We start from the raw sequence: 24,282 nt of genomic DNA, 5'->3' as shown, positions 1-24,282 counted from the left end.
AACAATAGATTTGACTCAAAGATACGGTGAATACAGTAAACTTACTATTGATAAACTTTTTCTGCAATATGTTCTCTCCCTGTGGCATCCTGTCCTGACACTGAACCTAGAACCTGCTGTCTGCATGGGTGGAAAGGAGGGGAGAAGCATACCCCATCCCATGAGATGCTTAGATTCCCACCTGGAACGATACATGGCCACCATCAGCACTTACTCATTCCATAGATGTTTGGAACCAGACATCAAAACCACAAAGTAAATGAAAAGGAAGGCGAATAGGAAACTGGAAGTAACATATACATGGTACTATAGGTAAAATAAACAACATGATCCTACCATATAGCACAGGGGACAATATTCATTATTCAGTATTTTTTAATAACCTATATGGGAAAAGAATCTGAAAAAGTATATATAGCAGTACACCTGAAACTAATTAATACAATACCATAAGTCAACCATACGTCAATTTTTAAAAATTTTAGAAATTGTTAATCACTCTTTTGCAACCCCATGGACTGTAGCCTACCAGGCTCCTCTGTGCATGGGATTTCCCAGGCAAGAATACTGGAGTGGGTTGCCATTTCCTTCTCCAGTGGATCTTCCTGACCCAGGGGTTGAATGCATGTCTCCTGCATTGGCAGGTGAGTTCTTTACCACTGAGCAACCAGGGAAGCCCTAAAAAACATATTCTCCCTTAAAAAAGGAAGGTGAAGTGACAACAAACAGAAGAAAGTATCTTGAAGTTCTCTACTACATTGTATCTATAAAGTGACTGTGATTATAGAGGAAGTAGGCAGAAACTGAGGGGCTGCTGCTGCTAAGTTGTTTCAGTCCTGTCTGACTCTGTGCGACCCCATAGACGGCAGCCCACCAGGCCCCTCCGTCCCTGGGATTCTCCAGGCAAGAACACGAGTGGGTTGCCATTTCCTTCTCCAATGCATGAAAGTGAAAAGTGAAAGTGAATTCGCTCAGTTGTGTCCGACTCTTAGCGACCCCATGGACTGCAGCCTTGCAGGCTCCTCGGTCCATGGGATTTTCCAGGCTAGAGAATCCTAAACAAGCTCATAAGTAACCATTCAAGCCTCCAGCCTATGTGACAGTTAACATTCTTTTATGTTTTTCCTCTTCCAAAGTATTCCTAGAAATTCTAGGAATTCTTCTATGTTGAATAAACTTGTCTTGGTTGTCACTCATACCTCAGCCAACCTGGGCTGGCTTCCACTTCTCTGCAGCCACCATTTACCATCTTCTAATTGCTTTGCAAACTGCAAATTTCTCCCGAAATCCTGCACCCCAACCGTGGACCTTTGTCCCCTTCTCTTGTGGCTCAGCTGGTGAAGAATCTGCCAGCAATGCAGGAGACCTGGGTTCTATCCCTGGGCTGGGAAGATCCCCCTGGAGAAGAGAACGGCTGCCCACTCCAGTATTCCGGCCTGGAGAGTTCCATGGACTGTGTAGTCCATGGAGTTGGAAAGAGCTGGACACGGCTGAGTGAGTTTCACTTTCACTTTCACAACCATGGATAGGATCCTGCAAAGCACATCAAAAGCCCAGCTGTAACTTTACATAATTTTTTACTGAAGGCCTGAGGAAGAGAGGATTACTATACACCCTCCCCTCCCCCACCCCTACCCCCAACAAAAACAAACCAACCATACAACTGGGCATTGGACTCTGGCTTCTAGAGTCTATTGCCCATGGGCTTGTTTGGAGGCTGCCCCGAGTCCTACCTCCCTGGCGCTGACCTGTCCCAAGTTGCCAGCACCATCTTACCTCCCCTAGATGGGAGGGATTCTTGGACAAGGTCCCCTTGCCTGAGTCCAGACCCCACCTCCAAAACACAACAATCAACGCAAATGCAGCTTGGCCCCTAGAGAAGATAGGGTTACTCATAATTGACCACATGATCCTTTCAACCCTTTTAATCCAAGAGGGAAGATTTTGTTTCATGTGGCCAGGAAGCTCATCAAAATGTTGCTTCTTCCATCGCCTGAACAAGCGCTGTTAAAATGAATTAAAAATTTATTGATAATGTCAAACACCAGTTTCCCCTACTTCTATCCATGAAGATACTAAAATGTTGGGATTTGGTATCATCAGAACATCATGCATTCTACATCAGAAAAACCTTGATTTGCCTATTGGCGTATTCATTAATGTTGTGCAGTCACGTTGTTAGTAGCTCAGTCATTTCCGACTCTTTGTGACCCCATGGACTGTAGCCCACCAGGCTCCTCTGTCCATGGAATTCTCCAGGCAAAAATACTGGAGTGGGTTGCCATTCCTTTCTCCAGGGGATCTTCCCAACCCAGGGATTGAACCCAGGTCTCATGCATTGCAGGCAGATTCTTTACCATCTGAGCCACTAGGGAAATTAATAGTTGATCTTTGAACTGGGACCAGAGGTGTTGGGAAATCCTCCTGTAGCAGTCAGGGTAGGTTCAACTTGCTGCAAGAAGAAACAACTGCCCAAATCTCAGGGTGAAACACGACAAAGGTTTATTTCTTACTCACTACATGTCCATAACAGGCTTCCCTGGTAGCTCAGCTGGTAAAGAATCTGCCTGCAATGCATGAAGACCCCACTTTGATTCCTGGGTCAGAAGGATCCCCTGGAGAAGGAATAAGCTACCCACTCCAGTATTCTCAGGCTTCCCTGGTGGCTCAGATGGTAAAGAATCTGCCTGCAATTCAAGAGACCCAGGCTTGATCCCTGGGTTGGGAAGATCCCCTGGAGAAGGGAACGGCTACCTACTCCAGTATTCTTGCCTGGAGAAATCCATGGACAGAGGAGCCTGGCAGGCTACAGTCCATGGGGTTGCAAAGAGTTGGATATGACTGAGTGACTTTCACACACACATGTCCATCACAGCTGGCTCTCCTCTGGCATCTTCTCTTGGGAGACTGAGCTGACACCTCTTGGCAGAAGAGACTAAACATGGAGACCCACATGGGGGTTCTTAGAACTTCTTCCTGGGGGCACACGTGCTCCACACACCCACTGACCAGAGCCTGGAGTGGGTGGCCAAGCCTGATCTCAAGAGTGCGGATGAAATTCACTCAGTCGTGTCCGACTCTTTGTGACCCTGTGGACTGTAGCCTGCCAGGCTTCTCTGTCCATGGAATTCTCCAGACCAGAATGGAGTGGATAGCCATTCCCTTCTCCGGGGGATCTTCCCAGCCCAGGCACCTGGTCTCCCACGTTGCAGATAGATTCTTTACTGTCTGAGCTACCAGGGAAGCCCAATCTCAAGAGTAGGGGAGTAAAATTCAGAAACAGACCAGCACCCTTCTTTTGACCACTCTTCCCTTATTTCTCTTCTGTCCCTAACCCTCTTATCCTGTACTTTAATTTCTTTTTTTATTTAAGTACTCTGAATCTGGTGTTATTATGAATAACAGCATGTTACCTAATAGCCAAAAATGAAGTGTCTGTTCTTCGGTGAAGCCTGTGTTCAATTTTTTTGCATAGTTTTATTGTTTGGGAAATAGGGACAGTTGAGAAAGTTCATATCAAAAATAATCATTGCCCCTTCACCTTCAGTGCTGAACCCAGAGATTAGAGGAAACCAAGTTTCTGTACCATCTGCTAATTTATAAAAACATGAAGAATCTGTTGGAAGTGACTTGAATCTGTTAGTCTAATAGTTGACATTTTATTCAGGATAATTACTCATGATTGCCATTTATTCTTTTCTAGCAATTCGTCATTACAATGCCCATGCCCATAATCTGTTGGTCTCTACCATGCTCCCATGAATACAATTGTCAAATCTGTTCTTTCACAGCCATTGAACCTGCTTCACCATCAACCTGTTCCTCACTGTTTGATCCACTCCCCTTCACCCAGAGTTGGCGGGTTGGCTGCCAGGGTCTCTCAGGTAACCAGGAAAAGAGTTCATTGCCTGCAAGGTGTTGGTCACATGGGCTGAGTTGCATCCTTTGGGCAGAGGTAGAACTTGACTTTCAAGATCTCCAAATTCTTGCCAGGACATACTCCTCAACACTTTCCATCTGGGCCTCCTTTTCCATAATTCTCATGGAATTGATGAGTCAAAGATTGACGGATCAACAGGCTGGACGTGCATGTGTGAATCCTACAGTTTGCTTTATAAAGCTACATGGATAGAAAAAAGCAAGATCGGATCATCACCTTTGGAGACATTGAACAGTAGGTGGATTACTAAACCTGGTTGCCCATTTAGAGCCACTGGCTGCCTTTTGGTCATGGCATCTGCCAACAGATTAAAAGAATGCCAGCGCGAGAGCATGGCCGCACATGCATCAGGGGGATGGGACTGCCCTGTGAGCCCAGCAGATCCAAAACAATAGGGCTAGAGGTGGCCTCAAGTTTTCATGGAATATTTACTAAGGCAGTGTTATTTCATTAGACAAATAATAGCATCTATAGTTCCTTGGTCCTCTTAGGAAAGCAAAGTTTGTAGTTTATTTTTGTTAAATATTTTCTTAATTAAGATTTCAATTTGGGATGACAAATTGAAATTGTAATTGAGTAATCACAGTTTGGGTGTATAAAAATGGTGGCCACTGGGAATCTGATTTCGGACACCTCTCTGCCTCTCTGAGAACATGAACTTTCTTTAAACCGTTCCAACCCAAGGACACCACGAGCTGTCTTCAGAACAACACCTGCCAGCTGCAACCTTGTGGTCTCGAGCCCTCCCCCTTGTAACTATGCAACCATTTAGGGCCCCAATCAGTTCTTACTCAACAAGTATCCTTAATTTTTGCCAGTTCCAATTGTAATTCTTAATAAAATTTCATCTAACTGTAGCCTTGTGGGTTTTGCCCTTATAAACTCCCCTTCCTGTGATGGCAGCGTTCCACTCCTTTGAAGATAAGCTTGCCTTCCCAGAGCCAGGGTCCTGCTGACTCACTGTGTACGTGCTAATCTGTAACCATCTGTTGAAACCTTGAAGAAAGGTCGTGTTTGACGTAGGCTCTACGTTTTGACACGATATAAAACTATAGTGAAAACCATGCTTCTCCAGACCACTTTTTTCCTCACTGGAGACTGCTCTCCTGAGCTAGTCCTCAGCCTGGTTCAAATAAAACCCTCTCCTACTCATTGTTACAGGTTGTTTATTGATTGTGTCAACACGAGAATTCTGAGCTTTTCAGTTACGGCTTATCCCCTTTTTAGGGATTTCTTAAATCACCAGAATCTCACAGGATGATGCTTTCAAACAACAAGATGAGGTCCCCTCTGGAGGGCTGTGGGAAGGATCTGTCAGGGCTCCTCCCAGACCCTTTAGAGTAATTTGGTGGATACCAAGGTAGGAGGCCAAAGCTTCCCTGGTAAAGCTCAGACGGTAAAGAATCCACCTGCCAGTGCAGAGACCTGGGTTTGATCTCTGGGTCAAGAACATCCCCTGGAGAAGGGAATGGCAACCCACTCCAGTATTCTTGCCTGGAGAATCCCACGGACAGAGGAACCTATCCGGCTACAGTCCATGGGGTCGAGAAGTGTCGAACATGACTGAATGACTAACACACACACAAAAGGTGGGAGACCAGCGGTCAGGAAGTGTATGCCCTCCAGGGGCTGACTCTAGTATTTGTCCCACAGAATCTAATTCATTTGACCAGGGCTGCTGCCCACAGGGCAGAGGCTACTGGCCATTTCCTTGCATTTGTAGAGGATAAGCATGATTGGTCAACGTACAAGCCAGAAAGAGATAGAAAGTAGGGGTGGCCTGGGGACTACTTCTAGAGCAAGCAAGAGGGAAAAAAAAATCCAGTTCTGGCAGCAAGGTCAGAGCCATGAGGTCAATAACGAGAAGAATGAGCAGGTGCTATCAGTCAAGGGCATTTGGGAGTCTGTGAGCAGGGTCTTGGGAGTGATAATCAGCAACTCAAGGAAAGAGAAACTAAAGTTGCCAAGGATCCTGTACTGAAAGAGCTGAGTCCTAACAAAGGGAACGAGGAAGGGAGAGAAGACACAGTCTCTTTTCTCTGCCCTTCTGGGGATCCCAAGGATCTCCCCTGCAGACAGACAGTTCCAGGGTCTATGTCTCCTTAGAGTAATTCTCTCAAATTGCATTGTTCTTTTTTAAATGTCTTTTTTTTTTCTTTTTTCTTTATACTCTCCAGCTAAATGAAACCCTTCCTGGTAGATGGAAACAGAAAAAGAAGGAAGCAAATGTCCTGGTTGTAACCAATCAGAGGAGCAGAAATGGAAATAGAAAAAGAAGGAAGCAAATATTCTGGTTGTAACCAATCAGAGGAGCAGAAATGATCCCTAGGAGAAAAGGAGAGAGATTTGGGGAGACCAAGTTGCAATTTAAAATACTTCATTAACCAACTCATTTTAAAGCTGAACATTCTCTCATATACATTTCCCTAATTGTTAAGAGCACTCACTTAAAATTGTTAAAGTGTAGCATATATACAGAAACTTGCATGGATCTTTTTTTGGTGTGTATCTTTGGGGGGGTGTGTGTGTATGTATGTGTGTTGCATGGATATTAAGTGTATAGCTTGAAGGGTTTTCATAACCTGGAGAACACATGCATCCACGTAGCCAGCTCCCCAGAGGTACCTCTAGAAAAAGCATTTATTTTTAATAGCTCTGAAAGAGGCCATCATAATTTGCTTAACCATTTTCCTCATGCTAAATATTTTTCTCTATAATAAATAATGCTGCAATGATTAATGTTTCTCCGAGTTTATGAGACCACCAGCACCACCATCCCACTTGTTTCTCTGGATTAATCCTTAAGATTGCCATTTCAGTGCTTGTGATGGTCTTAGATTTGTTGCACCACTTCGAATAATTTTTATTGTGTATTATCAGTGGCATTTCTGTATATTATTACTGTATGGTTTGATAAATGCAACAGGTAGATGATTCAAAAATTTAAATGAAGTTAAAAGTTGTAATAGGCTATCAAATTTATACAGCAATACTGTATTTATTTTCCTTTTTAAAATCATTTTATGTATTTATTTTTGGCTGTGCTAAGTCTTCGTTGCTGCACAGACTTTTGCCGTGAGCGAGGGCTATTCTCTAGTTGTTTGGTGCCCAGGCTTCTCATTGCAGTGGCTTCTCTTGTTGCGGAGCACAGGCTCTAGGCCTCTCGGGCTTCCATAGCTGCAGCCTGTGGGCTCACTAGTTGCAGCTCCCAGGCTTAGTTGTTCCACGTGGGATCTTCCCACATCAGGGATCAAATCTGTGTCTCTTGCATTGGCCAGTGGATTCTTTACCGCTAAGCCATTGGGAAAGTCCCTATTTTCCTTTGTAATAACACCCCCTAGGCTATCTACTGTATCCTCCTTGACTGTTCCCCATGCTGGAAACCCCATTTGTCCACGTTGTCTCCTCTGGGGTATTGAGTGTAGTGAGAGAAAATATAGAACCACGCCGGTCAAGGCCATAACACATTCATCCCATCTGTTTAAGGTACTTAACACTTGTTGCACTAAGTCCTGTGTGCTGAGATCAGGGGCTGTTTGTTTGCCTTAATGATGGCAAGTGATATTGACATAACTTTCTAAGTGATCTATGCATGTATATGGAGAAGACAATGGCAACCCACTCCAGTGCTCTTGCCTGAAAAATCCCATGGACTGAGGAGCCTGGTAGGCTGCAGTCCATGGAGTCGCTAAGAGTCGGACAGGACGAGTGACTTCACTTTCACTTTTCACTTCCATGCATTGGAAAAGGAAATGGCAACCCACTCCAGTGTTCTTGCCTGGAGAATCCCAGGGACGGCGGAGCCTGGTGGGCTGCCGTCTATGGGGTCGCACAGAGTCGGACATGACTGAAGCGACTTAGCAGCAGCAGCAGCAGCATGTGTGTATATATATTACAGCTTCTTAGTATTACCTTTGTTAAATTTTAGACATTAAAAGCTTTTTGCAATTTTATATTTTGAGGATGAAAATTTTCTGTATTAGAAGCTTAGATACCTGTATAATTCTTTCTTTGGTGGGACAAACATAATCCTGGGATAAGCAGATGATTTTAAGCAGTACACAAACATTTCTCACTCAAGCAAGGATGTGTTTCTTTTAGTGAGCTCGGAAGGAGAATAAAATTAGTATACCAAAGCCAATTTTTGCCAATGCTACTACTCGGAAACAAAGTTTTTAAAAGTAAGGTAAGTTAAAGTTGATTTGAAGAAAAAAAAATAAATTAGATAATAATCCAGGTGGCCCAGAGTTGTGGTAGTGCTAGGAAAATGCTAGTTAAGATGACATTGCTCGCTGGAACTTGGAGGTCCTGACCTCTTTCTCTCAGTATATTTTAAATCCTAACAGAAGAAGAAACAGAGGAAGTTATATACCAAGAAAAAGGACCAGACCCTCAAAGTTGTACTAAAATAGTGTTTACTTCTTGTTATCAGTCTCTTCATGGGATATATTTCATGAATCAGTTTTGTATTTAAGAATTTAAATAATTTTAAGTATTTAATTATGTAAGTGATTATCTATCTAGTCTGCTGGATTCTCAGTTTATTAACATATCTCTCTGAGATAATATCAGCCTTGCCATTTTTAGACCAAATTTTTCAAATTCTTGGTGGTTTTGTTTTTTTTGGCTGTGCCGCACAGCACGTAGGATCTTAGTTCCCTGATCAAGGATCAGATCCATGCCCCTGCTTTAGAAGTTCAAAGTCGTAACCACTGGACCACCAGGGAAGGTTCAAGTTACTTATGATCCTGTGACTGACTGGGAGCTGTGGCTGCCCTGCCCAGCACCCCAGGAGAGCCTTATACCATAAATCACTAGCCAGGAAAAGATAAAAATTCCAAGGATGATTTCCACTGAATATGTATTGCTTTTGCACTATTGTTAAGTTGCAAAGTCATAAGCTGAACCATTGTAAGTTGGAGACCATCTGTAGATGCCATTTTCTACTTTGTTCACAGCACCTTATATTTTTTAAAATTTAGGTTTAATTGGAAGATAATTACTTTACTATGTTGTGTTAGTTTTTGCTGTACAACAAATTGAATCAGCTATATGTATACATGTAGCTGTATAACCTCAGATATGCGGATGACTCCACCCTATGGCAGAAAGTGAAGAAGAACTAAAGAGCCTCCTGATGAAAGTGAAAGACATGGAACAATAGACTGGTTCCAAATTGAGAAAGGAGTATGTGAAGGTTATATGTTGTCACCTTGCTTATTTAACTTATATGCAGAGTACATCATGCAAAATGCTGGACTTGATAAAGCACAAGCTGAAATCAAGATTGCAGGGAGAAATATAAATAACCTCAGATATGCAGATGACACCACCCTTATGGCAGAAAGCGTAAAGGAACTAAAGAGCCTCTTGATGAAAATGAAAGAGTAGAGTGAAAAAGCTGGCTTAAAACTCAACATTCAAAAAACGAAGATCAGGCATCCGGTCCCATCACTTCATGGCAAATAGACAGGGAAACAATGGAAACAGTGAGAGGCTTTATTTTCTTGAGCTCCAAAATCACTGCAGATGGTGATTGCAGCCATGAAATTAAAAGACACTTGCTAAAAGCTATAACCAACCTAGACAGCATATTTAAAAGCAGAGACATTACTTTGCCGACAAAGGTCCGTCTAGTCAAACTATGGTTTTTCTGGTAGTCACATATGGATGTGATAGCTGGATAATAAAATAGGCTGAGTGCCAAAGAATTGATGCCTTCTGACTGTGCTGCTGGAGAAGAATCTTGAGAGTTCTTTGGAGGGCAAAGAGATCAAACCAGTCCATCCTAAAGGAAATCAATCCGGTATATTCATTGGAAGGACTGATGCTGAAGCTGAAACTCCAATACTTCGGCCACCTGATGCAAAGAATTGACTCACTGGAAAAGACCCAATGCTGGGAAAGATAGAACGCGGGAGGAGAAGGTGACAACAGAGGATGAGATGGTTGGATGGCATCACTGACTCGATGGACATGAGTTTGAGCAAGGTCCGGGAGTTTGTGATGGACAGGGAAGCCTGGCGTGCTGCGGTCCATGCGGTGGCAAACTTAGACACGACTGAGAGACTGAACTGAACTGAACTGCTGTCTCTTGAACCTCCCTCCCACCCCACCACCCCATCCCTCTAGGTTGTTACGGAGCACTGGATTGAGCTCTCTGTGTTATCTAGCAACTTCCCATACTATCTAGTTTACATATGGTAATGTATATGTTTCAGTGCTACTCTGTCAATCCACCCCACCCATTCCTTCCCTCTCTGTGCCCAGAAGTCCATTCTCTATGTCCGAGTCTCTATTCCTGCCCTGCAATAGGTTCATCATACCATTTTTCTAGATTCCATGTATAAACATTAAAGTGCCTTATATTTTTATGTATCATATTAAACCTAAACTTTCCTTCCACACATAAACTGTAACCCCTAAGGGATGAAATTATGTCTTTTTCCTTTCTGGATCCTCAGTATCAGCATCAATAATAGATCATTAAAGTAGATAGACAGATTTCCATGTCAAGACATCAGGTATATACATCCATTACTTAAAAAAAAAAAAACAACTTTTATCATGGAAAAGTGCAAATACATGCACACAGGTGCCATCTGGTACTTTCTAACGTCTGTTTCATGGGCATATGAGAGGAGGGATGGGAAAGATGTCAGTTGCATTTATGCTTTCTCTTTGCTAACAGGAGAAGCAAAATACAGTACACCGTGGGAAAGACACTGCTGTAAGAATTCCACAGCAGCCAGAGAGAGGAGAGGCTCCGGGCCTCCACGGCCAGCATTATGTAGGCGATGATGAGCTGGGTGTGGGCCCAGGCCAGGGCTCTGTAGAGCAGCCGCATGGGCCAGGAGCTGATGAACACGCTGGCGAAGGCGTCAATCAGGTAGTCGGCTTCCACCATGACAGCCCAGCAGAGGAAACCAAACACCTGTCCCGGGTGGAGACCGTGCCACCAGGCCGAGAAGAGGAATGTCTGCAACAAGGGCCAGGTCCTGCGCTGCTGGAAAACCAGGCGTCGGAGCCACCGAGCCGTGCTCTGGTTCCACTTCCTGGCGAACAGGGCTATCCTGTGGGTCGTTTCCAGCGTCCAAATGTCCGCATCGGGGAGGAGTCCCTCCTCACCCGGGCTGCGACCTAACTCAGATCCAAAGCCGGCCGCGCGGAGGAGGGCGTCATCCAGGAGCCAGTGGGAGTAGTAGGTGAGTTTGAAGAGCCCGGCCGTGGACCACAGGACGAAGACGCACTGCAGCTGCCTGCAGCCTCCAAGTCCTGCCCCACGCCCACCACCCCGCTGACGATCACCTTCAGACTCTCCAGTCCCAGGATCTGCAGCGCCCTCCAGGTCAGAGCCCAGAAAGAGTGCCTGGACCACAAACTGCTGGACCCTTCAACTCGAGCCTGAAACCTCTGGAAGGAACACAGCGGGCCTCCTAGGAGGGCAGGGAAGAAGAGCAAGTAGCTGAGATAGGGAAGAGCCGAACGCAGATGCTCAGACAAAGAATTCTTGTTAGGGATGCGTCCTGATGGTGCTACCACCTTCCCCTCACGAATATCCAGAGACAGAGATGTGATCTTCTGGGTCAAGAGCATGAGCGAAGAGAGAGTGATGCAGAACCTGAAAGAGATATATTTTTTTTTTAAAGTAAAACATTCCATAGTTTATTTTAGCTCCATCCAATTGCTCAAACAAGATCCCTGGGGAAATGGGTGGCTCTAGACAATTGAGATCAATCAGACTCTCCTGGAGATCCAGAGGTTAAGACTCCACTTTCCAATGCAGGAGTCATGGGTTCAATCCCTCTTCAGGGAACTAAGATCCCACATGCCATGGGGGGAGGGGTGACCAAACATTTTTTTTTTTAAATTTTTTAAAAAGCATGTAAGACCAATCTAGTACCCTGCAGTGCTGCCCCAAAGACTCTTGGCTTAATTCAGAGCCACAGGATCCTCTGAGCAGGATGGAAGGATAAATGGAGAGATGAATCCTTAGTCAGAGAGGCAAATAAAAGAAAAACAAGGAATATTATGGGGGAAACATTGAATATGTTATCTCTGAGAGTGGCTTATTAAGATTAGGATCAGGGACCTGGGAGAAATTTGCCACAGAAGAAACAGAACCTTAGGAATGAAGAGAGTCTAGGAAGCTGAAGATCTGGACTGTAAGATTCTGCAGGCTTTGCTATACAGAGTGAAGTGAGTCAGAAAGAGAAAAACAAATACTGTATATTAACGCATGTCTATGGAATATAGAAAAATGGTATCGATGAGCCTATTTGCAGGGCAGGAATAGAGTCACAGACATAGAGGATGGTCTTGTAGACCCAGTGTGGAGAGGAGAGGGTGGGATCAATTGAGAGAATAGCATTGACTTATATACACTACCACGTGTGAAACGAATCGCTAGTGGGAAGCTCTGTAACACAGGGAGCTCAGCCTGGTGCTCTGTGATGACCTAGAGGAGTAGGTTAGGGGGGTGTGGGTGGGAAGGAGTCTCAAGAGGTAGGATGTATATGGAGAATCCCATGGACAGAGGAGCCCGGTGGACTATAGTCCATGAGGTTGCAATGAGTCAGACATGGCTGAACAACTAATACTTTTCACTTTTCATATATATAGTTTTGACTGGTTTGAGTTGTTGTACGGCAGAAACCAACACAACATTGTAAAGCAGTTATCCTCCAATTTAAAAATTTTTTTAAATGAAAGATTCTGCAGGCTTTGGGATCTGAGCTGAGGAACAGGGAGTCATGCTAGAGGTTCAGGGTGTTCGCTGAGTCATTAGCAATTCGAGGCGTGTTCCTGACCAGCCACCTGAGCTCTTCCTGCTTCGCCCTCACAGTAGAGAAGATCCTGCTGGCAGGACTGTCAAGGAGAAAATTAATGACAATTACAGTGACACACTCGACAATCAGGATTGCTGTCCTATGAGGAGAAAATGGTTCTGTTTCCCAACCAATGCTGTTTCTGTGTCTGAGAACTAAAGGACAACTGACCTCCTTACTTGACTTATCAAACAGTAAGCAAACCGGCCACTAACCCCTGTTCACTCACCTTCTGTTAAGGGCTGAACATGTCCACCCCACCCTCAATTCATATGTTGGACTCTTAACCTCCAGCGCCTCAGAATGTTGGGTGGTTTTTTTTTTTTTTCCATTTATTCGTTTTGGTTTTGGTTTGGTTTTGGCTGCACTGCGTGGCACGTGGGATCTTAGTTCCCCAACCAGGGATGGAACCCGCGTTCCCTGCATTGGGAGCATGGAGTCTTAACCACTGGACCACTGGAGGTCCTACGATGTGTGTGTTTGGAGCTAGGGCCTTCAAGGAGGTAATTAAGGTAAGATGAGGTCGTGAGGGTGCGCCCTAGTCCAAGGTGACTGGTCTCCTTAGAAGAGATCAGGACACAGACCCGCCGAGAGGGAAGACTGTGGGAAAGCACAGGGAGAAGCATCTACAAGCCAAGGAGAGAGGCCTCAGGAGAAGCTGAACCTGCCAACACCTTGACCTTGGGCTTCAGCCTCCAGAGGAAATAAAATGTCTGTTGTTGAAGCCACCTGTCCACAGCCCTCTGTATGAGGGCCAGAGCAAACAAATGCATCTTCCCACTTCAGCTCTGGCTCAGCCTCCTTCCCATCCAGCCAGATCCTGTTCGACTTGCTCCTCCAGGCCCCCCAGGTAGCCCTAGGTCACCACATCCCAGTCGGGACTCCCCACTCCCTACCCACCCGCCATCGTGCCTTCTCCTCAGAGAAGCAAGCCCTGGAGCCTTTGGTGAAAATAGAATAAAGAAAAGGATCTTGGGTGCAGAGGGATGGCAAAGTGCAGGAGCCAACGGCAGCTAGAATCAGAGAGGTGACTCTCCCCTCGATAGGTCACCACTCTAGTTCACCACGAGACCGTGGAGCCGGGAGCAACAGCCCTCAGGATGGCAGAGGTGCCTGCTTCCCTCTAATCCTGCTGATCTCACTGGTTCAGGAAAACACATCCCTAGACTTTGCTTGGCACCTGATTTTCTTTCCTGGATTGGGTGACTTCTCTTCTTCTAGGGGATAGAGAGTTGTGTCTCAGTGAAAGTAAAACTCTTGCGGAGCAGGTGTGCGGAAATTCAGCAGAGGCTGACAGTCAGTTTGGCCTTTCCCTATCTTACCAGAAAACAGCAGGGAGGCTGCCAGCTGGGTGTCTAAACCACCTGCACTGAGGTGTGTGTCCTCTGCTTAGTCACCTGCAGGCGGGGGCCTGGGACTCCTGGTTCACCCTCTTTCTCGGGCACAATGATAATTACAGCTGGTGCCAGGCACCGTGCTACGTAGGAAGCTCATGGTAGTTACTAGGCTAGCAGTCATACATTTACACTTACAGTAAGTCTTCTACATACGAACAAGTTCTGTTCAGAGAGAGCATTTGTGAGTCCAAGTTGTTCGCTAAGTCCAACAGAGTTAGCCTAGGTACTCAACTAACAGAATCAGCTATACAGTACTGTGCTAGAATGGTGGTGGTTTAATCACTAATTTGTGTGCGACTCTTTCGACCTCAGGCTACAGTCCATGGGATTTCCCAGGCAAGAATACTGGAGTGGGTTGCCATTTCCTTCTCCAGGGGATCTTCCCGAACTAGGAATCAAACCCAGGTCTCCTGCATTGCAGACATGTTCTTTGACTGACTGAGCTACGAGGGAAGCCCCTTACTAGAATAGGTTTATACAGTAACTCCCCTACATATGAACCTTTAAGTTGCACACTTTCAGACATGGACATACATTCCATTAACATCAGGTGTGCATGAAACTGCAGCTCGCCCTCCATCTCCTGTTGCTGACGATCCTTCCGCTCTACCATCTCCCACCTCCTCTCCCTCCTCCTGGCAGGAACTCTACTTGCCTGTGTGCTCAGTGTCAGCCCCTGTGTGCCAGGGGCTGTACTTTTCAAGGTACTGTACCATAATATTAAAAATGCTTTCTTTATTTTTTTGTTTTTTATGTACTGTTTGTGTGAGAAGTATTATAAACCTATATCAGTATATATAGCTGATTGTGTTAGTTGGGTACCTAGTCTAACTTTGTTGGACTTTTGAACAAATTGGACTTATGAACACACTCTTGGAGTAGAATTCGTTCATGGGTAGCGGACTTACGGTATATTCATTACCTCTAACCTAAGAAGCTTGCAAGATAGGCGTTGTTATCCCCAACACACACACACACACACACACACACACACACACACACATCCTTTATTTCAGAAAAAGACATGAAGGCTGAGAGAGGTTGACTGATTCACTCAAGATCACACTGCTGAGATATGGAAGAATTCGGATTCAAACTCAATGCCCAGGTCCTCTCCACCATCTGGGTGGAAGCAAACCCTGGTGGCTTGGTACCAGTGCAGAAATGGGCTGCTTTACCTTGTAGAAGGAGCTTCTTGCAGATAATACTCCATATAGTGCAGACCCAGGTGGCACAGCGTCTGCCAGGTCATCTGAAAGAGGAAGGTCGGCCTGTGGACATCCTGGGGGCCAAGCGAGTGGATGAGGACCACCGTGCACAGGGCGGGGATGAAGACCAGCACAGCGAAGGCACCCATAGCAGCCACGGCCAGGGCACCGCCTCCCGCCAGGAGGAACAGGTACCTGGAACACAGACGACAGCCTGGCCTTGAGCCCGCCTCCAAGCAGTGCAGTCAGTCCCCGTGGCAACCACCTGGGAAGCCCGATGGAGGTGGACCCCACTCCACCCCTAAAGAAGTCACAGCGGTATAGGAGAGAAATGCGGGAGGTAGGGCAGGGTGGATTTGTGAACTACTTCCTTGGGAGGCGAACCGTGATTCCTGCCTGGTCACCCCTCTTTGATGTCCACCATAGCAGTGAGAACACTTGTCCCCAACAGTCCTGTGGGGACAGGTCTGTAATGTTTCCCGGTAGGGCCACACACAGCCCTGTGCCTGCTGCGTGACCTAAAAGCTCTGGGAATCTAGGCTTGAGGATCTAGGAGGGCTCCAGATGTCATCTCAGCCAGATGGGTCTCTTCCCTTTGACATAGTCACACTGCCCTGGCCTTCAGAGGGAAGGTTGAGGGGAGGGATAGGCTCAGTGGCTCCCTTTTAAAATTTATTGTTATTATTATTATTGCCATGTGACATGTGAGATCTTAGTTCCCCAACCCATTGCAAAGGCGTGAGGGACTGAACCCATGCACCCTGTATTGGGAGCATTAACCACTGGACTGCCAGGGAAGTCCAATGCCTCGCTAAAATAAGTGTTTGAAAATTCAATGACAAAGTCTTTGTGTATCATTTAATAATTTTTGTCATCTGTATACATAGTTTAGCCTACTCTCTAAATTCATACGAATAAAATCTTACAGTACATCCTTATTCGAGTAAAGCTGCTACCATCAGTATAATATTTTGTTTTGTTTTTTAATTTATTGAAGTATAGTTGACTTTCAATGTTTCAGGTGTACAGCAAAGTGATTCAGTTAAACACACACATATATCCTTTTTCAGATTTTTTCCATTATAGGTTGTTACAAGATATTGAATACAGTTCCCTGTGCTATACAGTAGGTCCTTGTTGTGTATCTATTTTATATATGATGCTGCTGCTAAGTCGCTTCAGTCGTGTCCGACTCTGTGCGACCCCACAGACGGCAGCCCACGAGGCTCCCCTGTCCCTGGGATTCTCCAGGCAAGAACACTGGAGGGGGTTGCCATTTCCTTCTCCAATGCATGAAAGTGAAAAGTGAAAGTGAAGTCGCTCAGTCGTGTCCAACTCATAGCAACCCCATGGACTGCAGCCTACCAGGCTCCTCTGTCCATGGGATTTTCCAGGCAAGAGGACTGGAGTGGGGTGCCATTGCCTTCTCCGATTTTATATATAGTAGTGTGTATATGTCACTTCCAAACTTCTAATTTATCTCTCCTCTCCCACCCCCAGCTATCTCCTTTGGTAATCATAAGTTTGTTTTCTGTGCCTGTGAGTTTTTCTGTTTTGTAAATAACTTCCTTTGTATCATTCTTTTAGATTAGGTAATGATATCATGTGATTTTGTCATTATGTCTACCCTTAATCCACCCTGTTGCACTTTTTGGCCTCATGACTTAGCACTTTTTATAATGTTGTAAATACCCACATCAACATCGATGGTTTGGGAGCTTATCTCCCTCGGAAGCCAGTGGACGACTCGAGGACCAGTCGAGGCCCTGGAGATTCCACATAATGAAGATTTAGCTCTTCTTGCCACAGTATATGGAGGTTTGTTTGGTTTTTCCTTTTAGTTGGTGCCAAGTTTATAAATCTGAACAAAAAGGTCAGAAGAAACCATCTGAAACAGGGACTGAGAAGTCAGGGACAGGAAAAATGAATGAATATGCCCCAGGGTGTGGATTGAGGCTCCTTGGCTCGTGTGCTTGGGACAGACACGCCTTTGCCAAGATGTCTTCCTTTCTTGAGGGAGATGTAGGTTCCTCAGTATGAGAGGCTCCATTCCACAGGCCCTGGCCCTTCCTGAACCGCTTGTTGAGCCTATGTGTAGGGCTTTGAACCCTGTGGTTTAAGCCTTCGCTCCCTTGCTATCGAAAAATAAGGGAAAACACTTATTCCTTATGCAGCACAAGTGAAACCTGAAGCAACTGCCCTGGGGATTTGTAAGCACTGTTAAGTCAGAAAAAGAAACACAGATATTGTTTATTAATACATGCACTTGGAATCTAGATAAACAGTACAGATGAGCCCATTTGCAGGGTAGGAATAGAGACTCGGGCGTAGAGAATGGACTTGCAGACGCAGCGGGGTGGGACGAACTGAGAGGGTAGCCCTGACATATTCACACCACCATGTGTGAAACAGGCGGCTGCTGGGAATCTGCTGAATAGCGCAGGGCGCTCAGCTCAGTGCTCTGTGACGACCGAGAGGGCATGGGACGGTGTGGGTTTGGGAGAGGGAGGGAGGTCCGAAAGGGAGGGGATGTATGTATGCTGTGGTACAGCAGAAACAAAGACAGCACTGTAAAGCAATTATACTCCAATTAGAAAACAATTAAAAAAAGAAAGAAATTGTCTACACGTGTACAATGCAAGATGCATGATTTTTTTTTTAGTGCTTATTTTATTCTGGGCATTGGGCCAATAATCCCTTTATAAGAAATTTCTTTATTTAATCCTTAAAATAACCCCATGAGGATTATATTGTTATTATTGTTATTTCCATTTTACAGATAAAGACCAAGTTTATTCACATGTACAAGAACACTCAGGAAGAGAGGGCGCAGGGCTCATCAAGCTGACTCCAAAGCCAGAAATCTTAACCTGTGGGAATTAACCCTTATTCTTGCATTCATTTTGCTTTATTGTTAGTGATTCTTCCTCAATAGGAAACTTATTTTTTTTACAACTGTTTCCTTCATCTCTGAAACAAAGGTAAAGAGCCCCCAACTAGCTGTGTACATGTAATAGTCTACCACAGTGTAATCAAACTCAGCCTGCCTGATTGTTAGATATAGCCAGAGTTTACATAAGAACCCCCAACATGTAAAAATCCACATTTCAGAAATAAGTGAATTATTAGGAGGTAGAACTTTGGCAATGGATTTTAACTTTGCAAAAGGATATACCATAAAACTTTTTTTTTTCATAAAACTTTTTTACAAAATAGGGACTGTCTCTAATGTATCAAGTTGATTGGTTATAAAAAATCATTTTAATCATTATCAAATCTCTGATGTGAAGTGAAAGTGACTCAGTCATGTCCGACTTGTTGCAACCCCGTGGACTATACAGTCCATGGAATTCTCCAGGCCAGAATAATAGAGTTGGTAGCCTGTCCCTTCTCCAGGGGATCTTCCCAACCCAGGGATCGAACCCAGGTCTCCCTCATTGCAGTCGATTCTTTACCAGCTGAGCCATGAGGGAAGCCGAACAACAGTGGGGTGGGTAGCCTATCCCTTCTTCAGTGGATCTTCCCGACCCACAAATCAAACCAGGGTCTCCTGCATTGCAAGTAGATTCTGTACCAACTGAGCTATCAGAGAAGCCCATCAAATCTCTAGTGACAATAATCACTAGATCCCAGGTTGAGAAAAAACTAACCTAAGAAAATTGTTTTTGACTTATTTCATTTCTCTGGGAAATCATACGAAGGCACTTAAAAAATCATGTTTAATAAAATTTAATTTTATTGAATATCATAGAATTCCATGAAACTAAGACTGTTCAAGAACATCTGGAGTGCATGGTTGATTTATAGATGCATCCATTTGAGGAAATCTGTGTCACCCCAACATTCATCTCTCCCTGGTTTATTTTCACCCTTTTCCCTTTTAATGTGAACTTATCAAACTTAGCTGAGTCAGGGCAGACATGATTTCAATTTCCAATTCTGATTCACTCTATTAGACATATGCATAATCAAGCAATCAATAATCAGTGGCAGTGATGATATGATGATAACTTAAAAATGACCAGTGTAATTAATATTTAATATTCACATGTGCACTCCAACCTAAACATAAGAGCAAAATTAGCCATCAAACCTACCTGGCCTGAGTGGAAAATGAATCCATAACGCAGAGATGATTAAACAGAAGTGCAAAAGGAAAAGCAGCTCCTTGATAAAGTGATACAGGATCAAGGAAGAACAGCTGGAGCCAATCCATCATGAACTGGAACAAAAGACGCTGTCCTTCCTAGAGTCCTTAACTGATGCTTTCCTGAAAGAGAAGTCTCAACCAGGTTCTCTGATCTTTTTATATGGTTTAGGAAGGGTGAGCAAAAGGCAAACAAAAGCACTGGAGATAAGCAGTATAAAAAGTTGGCTTTCTGATAAAGGGAACTCACTATAGAAACCAAAACATATTTGGTATTATATCACTTAACAAGGACATGCACAAAAGCATTGCTTTCAGAAGTTCTGGTTTTGTTTACATACTGCAGTATTTGCCTTTCCAGTCATCTGACTGTCATATTCTTTTCACTAAGTAAATGAAAAATCTCATTTTCCCATTGAGGACAGTTCACTCGCTGGATTAGGAAGGGAGAGCAAGAACATGAGCTGTGAGAAAGGGAGGCAGGTTCTCAAAGACTAGGAAGACTCTCCCAACCATTTCCTCCCTGCGCTCCTTATACTATTTCCTTCTGCTCTATTCTTTTTTATAGTACTGGTCACCAGCCCTTGTATATCTATTTCTAGATTAGTTTATTGCCCGTCTCCCTCGGAGCTCTACAGGGGAGGAACTTTGTTTTGTTTATTGCTGTATTGCCTGCACTGAGAACAGTGCTGGGTGTGTATGATATGTTCAATAAGTGCTTGTTAAAATTCGAAAGTCTTTAAGGAAGAAAACATGTGGAGAGGAATATTTAAAGAGAAGCTTTTCTTTAGGGTGTGGAAAAGCAATCCAAGAGACACTGCTTAAAAGTAAGACAAGAATAAGAAGCCTCATGGCGAGTTGAGGTCCATCTACCGAGCCAAGCATCACCGCGCTGTCCCTAACCAGCCGTTTTTCATCTCTGAAGGTACATGCAAGAGCAAGCAGCCTTAAATAAGAGACAGGAAAGTATAGCCTGATATAATATCATCTTAAGGAAAAAAAAAATCTTAAAGGCAAGGACCACCTGTTAGTGAGATACAGCTCTTCACAGTAGAGAAAGCATGAAAGGAAGCCTCCTGTTAGCTGAGGAACTCTGAGCAAATCACTTTACCTCTCTGAGACTGAAAGCCTTCATTTTAAAAGTAGATACAATAATGCCAGTTATTCAGCAAAATTGTTCTCTTGTCTTCAAGAGGATTGTTATGAAGATTAGATACCGTATATAAAAGCACGGAGGATAAACTGGTTGGTTAGATGTAGTTGAAGGTAAACCAACTGATTAATAAAAATGATGAGCACCATTGGGCTGCCAATTTATAAGAGACCTGTGCTAAGCTCTTGGGATAGAACGATGAATACGATATGGCTCCTGCCCTCCAGTAGCTCTGAATTGACTAGGAAGAAGGAAAAGGCAACAAATACTTTCATTAAGGAACTATTGATGCAGTACATCACTGGCATACTGCAGTGAATAAATAAAGAAGCAATCATCTACAGAGATAAGGAATTTTTCAAATGCAAGGGAAGTAGAGAAGGGGGAATGCTTAAATTGGCTCTGGAAGGATATTCCCAGATGGATAGTTTTTTCCAGGCCACAGATGGCACAAAACCCTAGACAAACAGTAGAGCAATTAATGGGAGAAAAGGGCTCCCTAAGCAATGAATATGCTCATATCATATTAAACATATTAAAATGCAACCACAACCCCCACTGAATATAGTTGCTAGGTTCAGAAGAATTGAGCTGCACTTATTTTAATAGGGAAAAGTTATGCTTTTTGTCATTGAATTAAATATTTATTAATACCTACTTGTACTTTTCTTCTTGAATTTTGGAATCAGCACATTTTACTTTCAGGTCTCAAATAATTTATAGATTTCTCAAAAGCTTATAGGTCCTAGACACTGTACCTAATATTGATAAAATTGTCCTTCTTATAAGCATGCTCTTGCAATTAATTTTGCATCAACCCAGGCTTCACTGCCCAGCTCTTTGGTCAAACACCAGTTTAAATATTGCAGCAGAGGTATTTTTAAGGTGATATTAACGTTTAAATCAATAGACTTTGAGTAAAACAAATCACCATCCAAAATGTGGGCGGGCCTCATCCAATCAGTTCAAGGTCTGAAGAGCAAAGACCAAGGTTCTCCCCCCAAAAAGAAATCCTGCCTCAAAGAAACCTTGCTTGAATTCCCACATTTAGGTTTTGGGTATGAGATTGCAATATCAACTTTTCCCTGAGTTTCCAGTCTGATCAAGTAAGCCAATACCTTAAAATAAATGTGTGTGTGTCTATATTATCTTCTACCACTTCTGTTTCTCTGGAGAACCCCGGCTGTTACTCATGCCATGGAAGTCTTTTAAATTAATTTAGACATTGCTTAAAAGTGAATAGGTGTTTACCTGCTTGGAGACAACAGGATGTTCTAAATTCATCCATATATTTATTCAAGTTTTTTTTTAAGTATCAACCACGTGTCAGGTATTGTGGCCAGTGTTGAGTAAAGAGTAGGGCCAAAGTGGGAATTCCCTGATGGTCCAAGGGTTAGGATTCTGTGCTTCAACTGCAGGGGACACGGCTTCGATCCCTGGTCAGGGAACTAAGATTCTGCATCAGTTAAAAGGCCTTAGGGGCAGAGCTGGAGCTTCCCTGAAGAAATTCTACCTGTATAGACAGTGGCTGTGCTCCATGTATAAGTGTTGCAATGCACCCTGCAGATTTCTTACCTGCCTAACCAACCCTCACGATCACGTTAACCATTCCCTGCAATAAGCCTCTTCTTATATTATCTCCTAATGCTTTTGTTTCTGTGGCTGAACCCGGACTAATACATTGAACATGAGACTTAAACAGTCAGAAGAGCGGTGGGGGTAGAGGGCGGGTGGAAGCAGTTTGGGTTTGAATTCAAACTGGCTTCTTGGAGAATTAAAGTGTGATTATGTTACCGAAAGTTCGGGTCCAGGTCCTCGCCCACTCAAAAGCCAATAAACAGGCCAGGTGGAAAGGAAAGTTTGCTTTATTTCGGATGCTGGCAACGGGGGTGGGGGAGGACAGATGTCTGTCCAAAGGTGGTTCCCCCTCCACTGACAACCAGAGGGGCAAGAGCTTTTATAGACTGAGGGAGCGGGCTACATGCAGAAACAGCAGAGTCTGCTCTTACGATCATCTTCAAGTTGGTCACTGGTGGTCTGACCAGCTTCATCTTGATTGTTTTAAATACAGTTAATCTTCAGTTCCAGGGTCAGTTGTTTACATTTCTTTGAGGCCAGTTCTTGAAACTGTGGCAGCTTATGTCACAGCTACAGTCTGGTCATCGTGTAGTTAGCGTCTTCCACCTGGTGGGGGTTTCAGTGTCTATAAGACAGCTCACAGCATATGGCTCAGAATATTATCCATAGCCCTTGAGAAGGGACTAAAGTTCCCTGACTATGCTTAATGAGTACATCATTAGTATTTGGTCTCCTTTGACCGCTACCCTTTGTTTCCACATTTTCTCATTTCTCTGATTAAACTAATAAGTTTTGACTGAGATTTCAACAGACAAAAGGCAGGCAGAGGACATTGGGGTAAGGATCATAGGGTCCTGCTCTGTTTCAAAGAAGAGAAAGAGGAACATGAAATTAAAGAAGAGAGAAGTGGGCAGGGGCTGGATCAAGCCCAGAGGTAATGGCAATTTTAAAAGGAAAAAGAAAAAAAATAAAAAATAAAAGGAAAAAGAAGTAAAAAAAAAAAAAAACTAAACTAAATTTGGTTTTTAAAAGGAAAAGAAGTAAAAAAAAAACAACTAAATTTGGTTTTTAAAAGGATGATTTTAGCTACAGAAGAATAGCTTGGATGGAAATGTGATTTTAGAGGTCAAGGGTAGAAGGTGCAGACTACAGAGGGAGATTTAGAGATAGTAAATGATGCAAACTGTAAGCGTAGGACTGGCAGAGGTGAAAGTCACTCAGTCGTGTCCAACTGTTTGTGACCCCATGGACTATACAGTCCATGGAATTCTCCAGGCCAGAATACTGGAGTGGCTACCATTTCCGTTCTCTAGGGGATCTTCCCAACCCAGGGATGGAACCCAGGTCTCTTGAATTGTAGGTGGTTTCTTTACCAGCTGAGCCACAAGGGAAGCCCAGGACCAGCAGAAGTTGTTGGTCAATTATATATGGACAGGTGAAGACAATCAAGGATGACTTGAGTTTCTGTCTTGAGCAACTGGGTGAATGGTGGATTCCTTTATTGAGACAGAGATCAGAGGACCAACTTACATTCTTTAGAGAGAAATGCCTGCGAGCTCAGGTGCTCCAGACGTGTCCAACTCTTTGGGACCCCACGGACTGCAGCTTGAGGGCTTCTCTGTCCATGGAATTGTTCAGGCAAGAGTCCTTCCTTCTCCAGGGGATCTCTCCATCCCAGAGATTGAACCTGAGCCTCCTGCAAAAAGGGAATGGTTACCCACTCCAGTACTCTGGCCTGGAGAATTCCATGGACAGAGGAGGCTGGCAGGCTACAGTCCATGGGGTCACAAAGAGTCAGACAGCACTGAGCGACTCACTCACCACTCCTGCATTGGCAGGCAGATTCTTTACCACTATGCCACCAAAGCTCTGTTCTGCACATTTTAGGTTTCATAAGACCTCGCAGCATCCAGGTCAAGTAGGCATTCGAATAATCAGGTGTGAAGCTTGGCAAGAAGGGCAGAATTAGAGATTAACCTGAGAAAGACATCAGGTAGAGGGTACTTAACTTACGGGGTGGGGGTGGGGAGT

The 24,282-nt window shown here is 44.1% G+C and overlaps 1 protein-coding gene and 1 long non-coding RNA gene across 2 annotated transcripts; both read right to left on the bottom strand.

Annotated features, from left to right (window-relative positions):
* Positions 1 to 8,474: 8,474 nt before the first annotated feature.
* MBOAT4 (membrane bound O-acyltransferase domain containing 4) lies at positions 8,475 to 19,665 on the bottom strand. Its single transcript, XM_070364072.1, is given in 4 exon segments — positions 8,475 to 11,227; positions 11,230 to 11,561; positions 15,344 to 15,568; positions 19,471 to 19,665. Coding segments are annotated over 4 exon segments (1,308 nt in total). The 5' UTR covers positions 19,593 to 19,665; the 3' UTR covers positions 8,475 to 10,598.
* A 2,876-nt stretch (positions 19,666 to 22,541) lies between these two features.
* LOC106701455 (uncharacterized) lies at positions 22,542 to 24,213 on the bottom strand. The gene is made up of 3 exons (XR_011462854.1): positions 24,073 to 24,213; positions 23,782 to 23,947; positions 22,542 to 22,857 (listed from the first exon to the last, which is right to left on the bottom strand). It is a non-coding gene; the product is annotated as an uncharacterized lncRNA (long non-coding RNA).
* Between the last annotated feature and the right edge of the window lie 69 nt (positions 24,214 to 24,282).

Source organism: Bos mutus, chromosome 27, assembly GCF_027580195.1.
Source record: "Bos mutus isolate GX-2022 chromosome 27, NWIPB_WYAK_1.1, whole genome shotgun sequence".
In the NCBI taxonomy this organism is placed as follows: domain Eukaryota; kingdom Metazoa; phylum Chordata; class Mammalia; order Artiodactyla; family Bovidae; genus Bos; species Bos mutus.
Note: the sequence above shows the minus strand (reverse complement) of the source record. Positions and strands in the feature narration are given on the sequence as shown.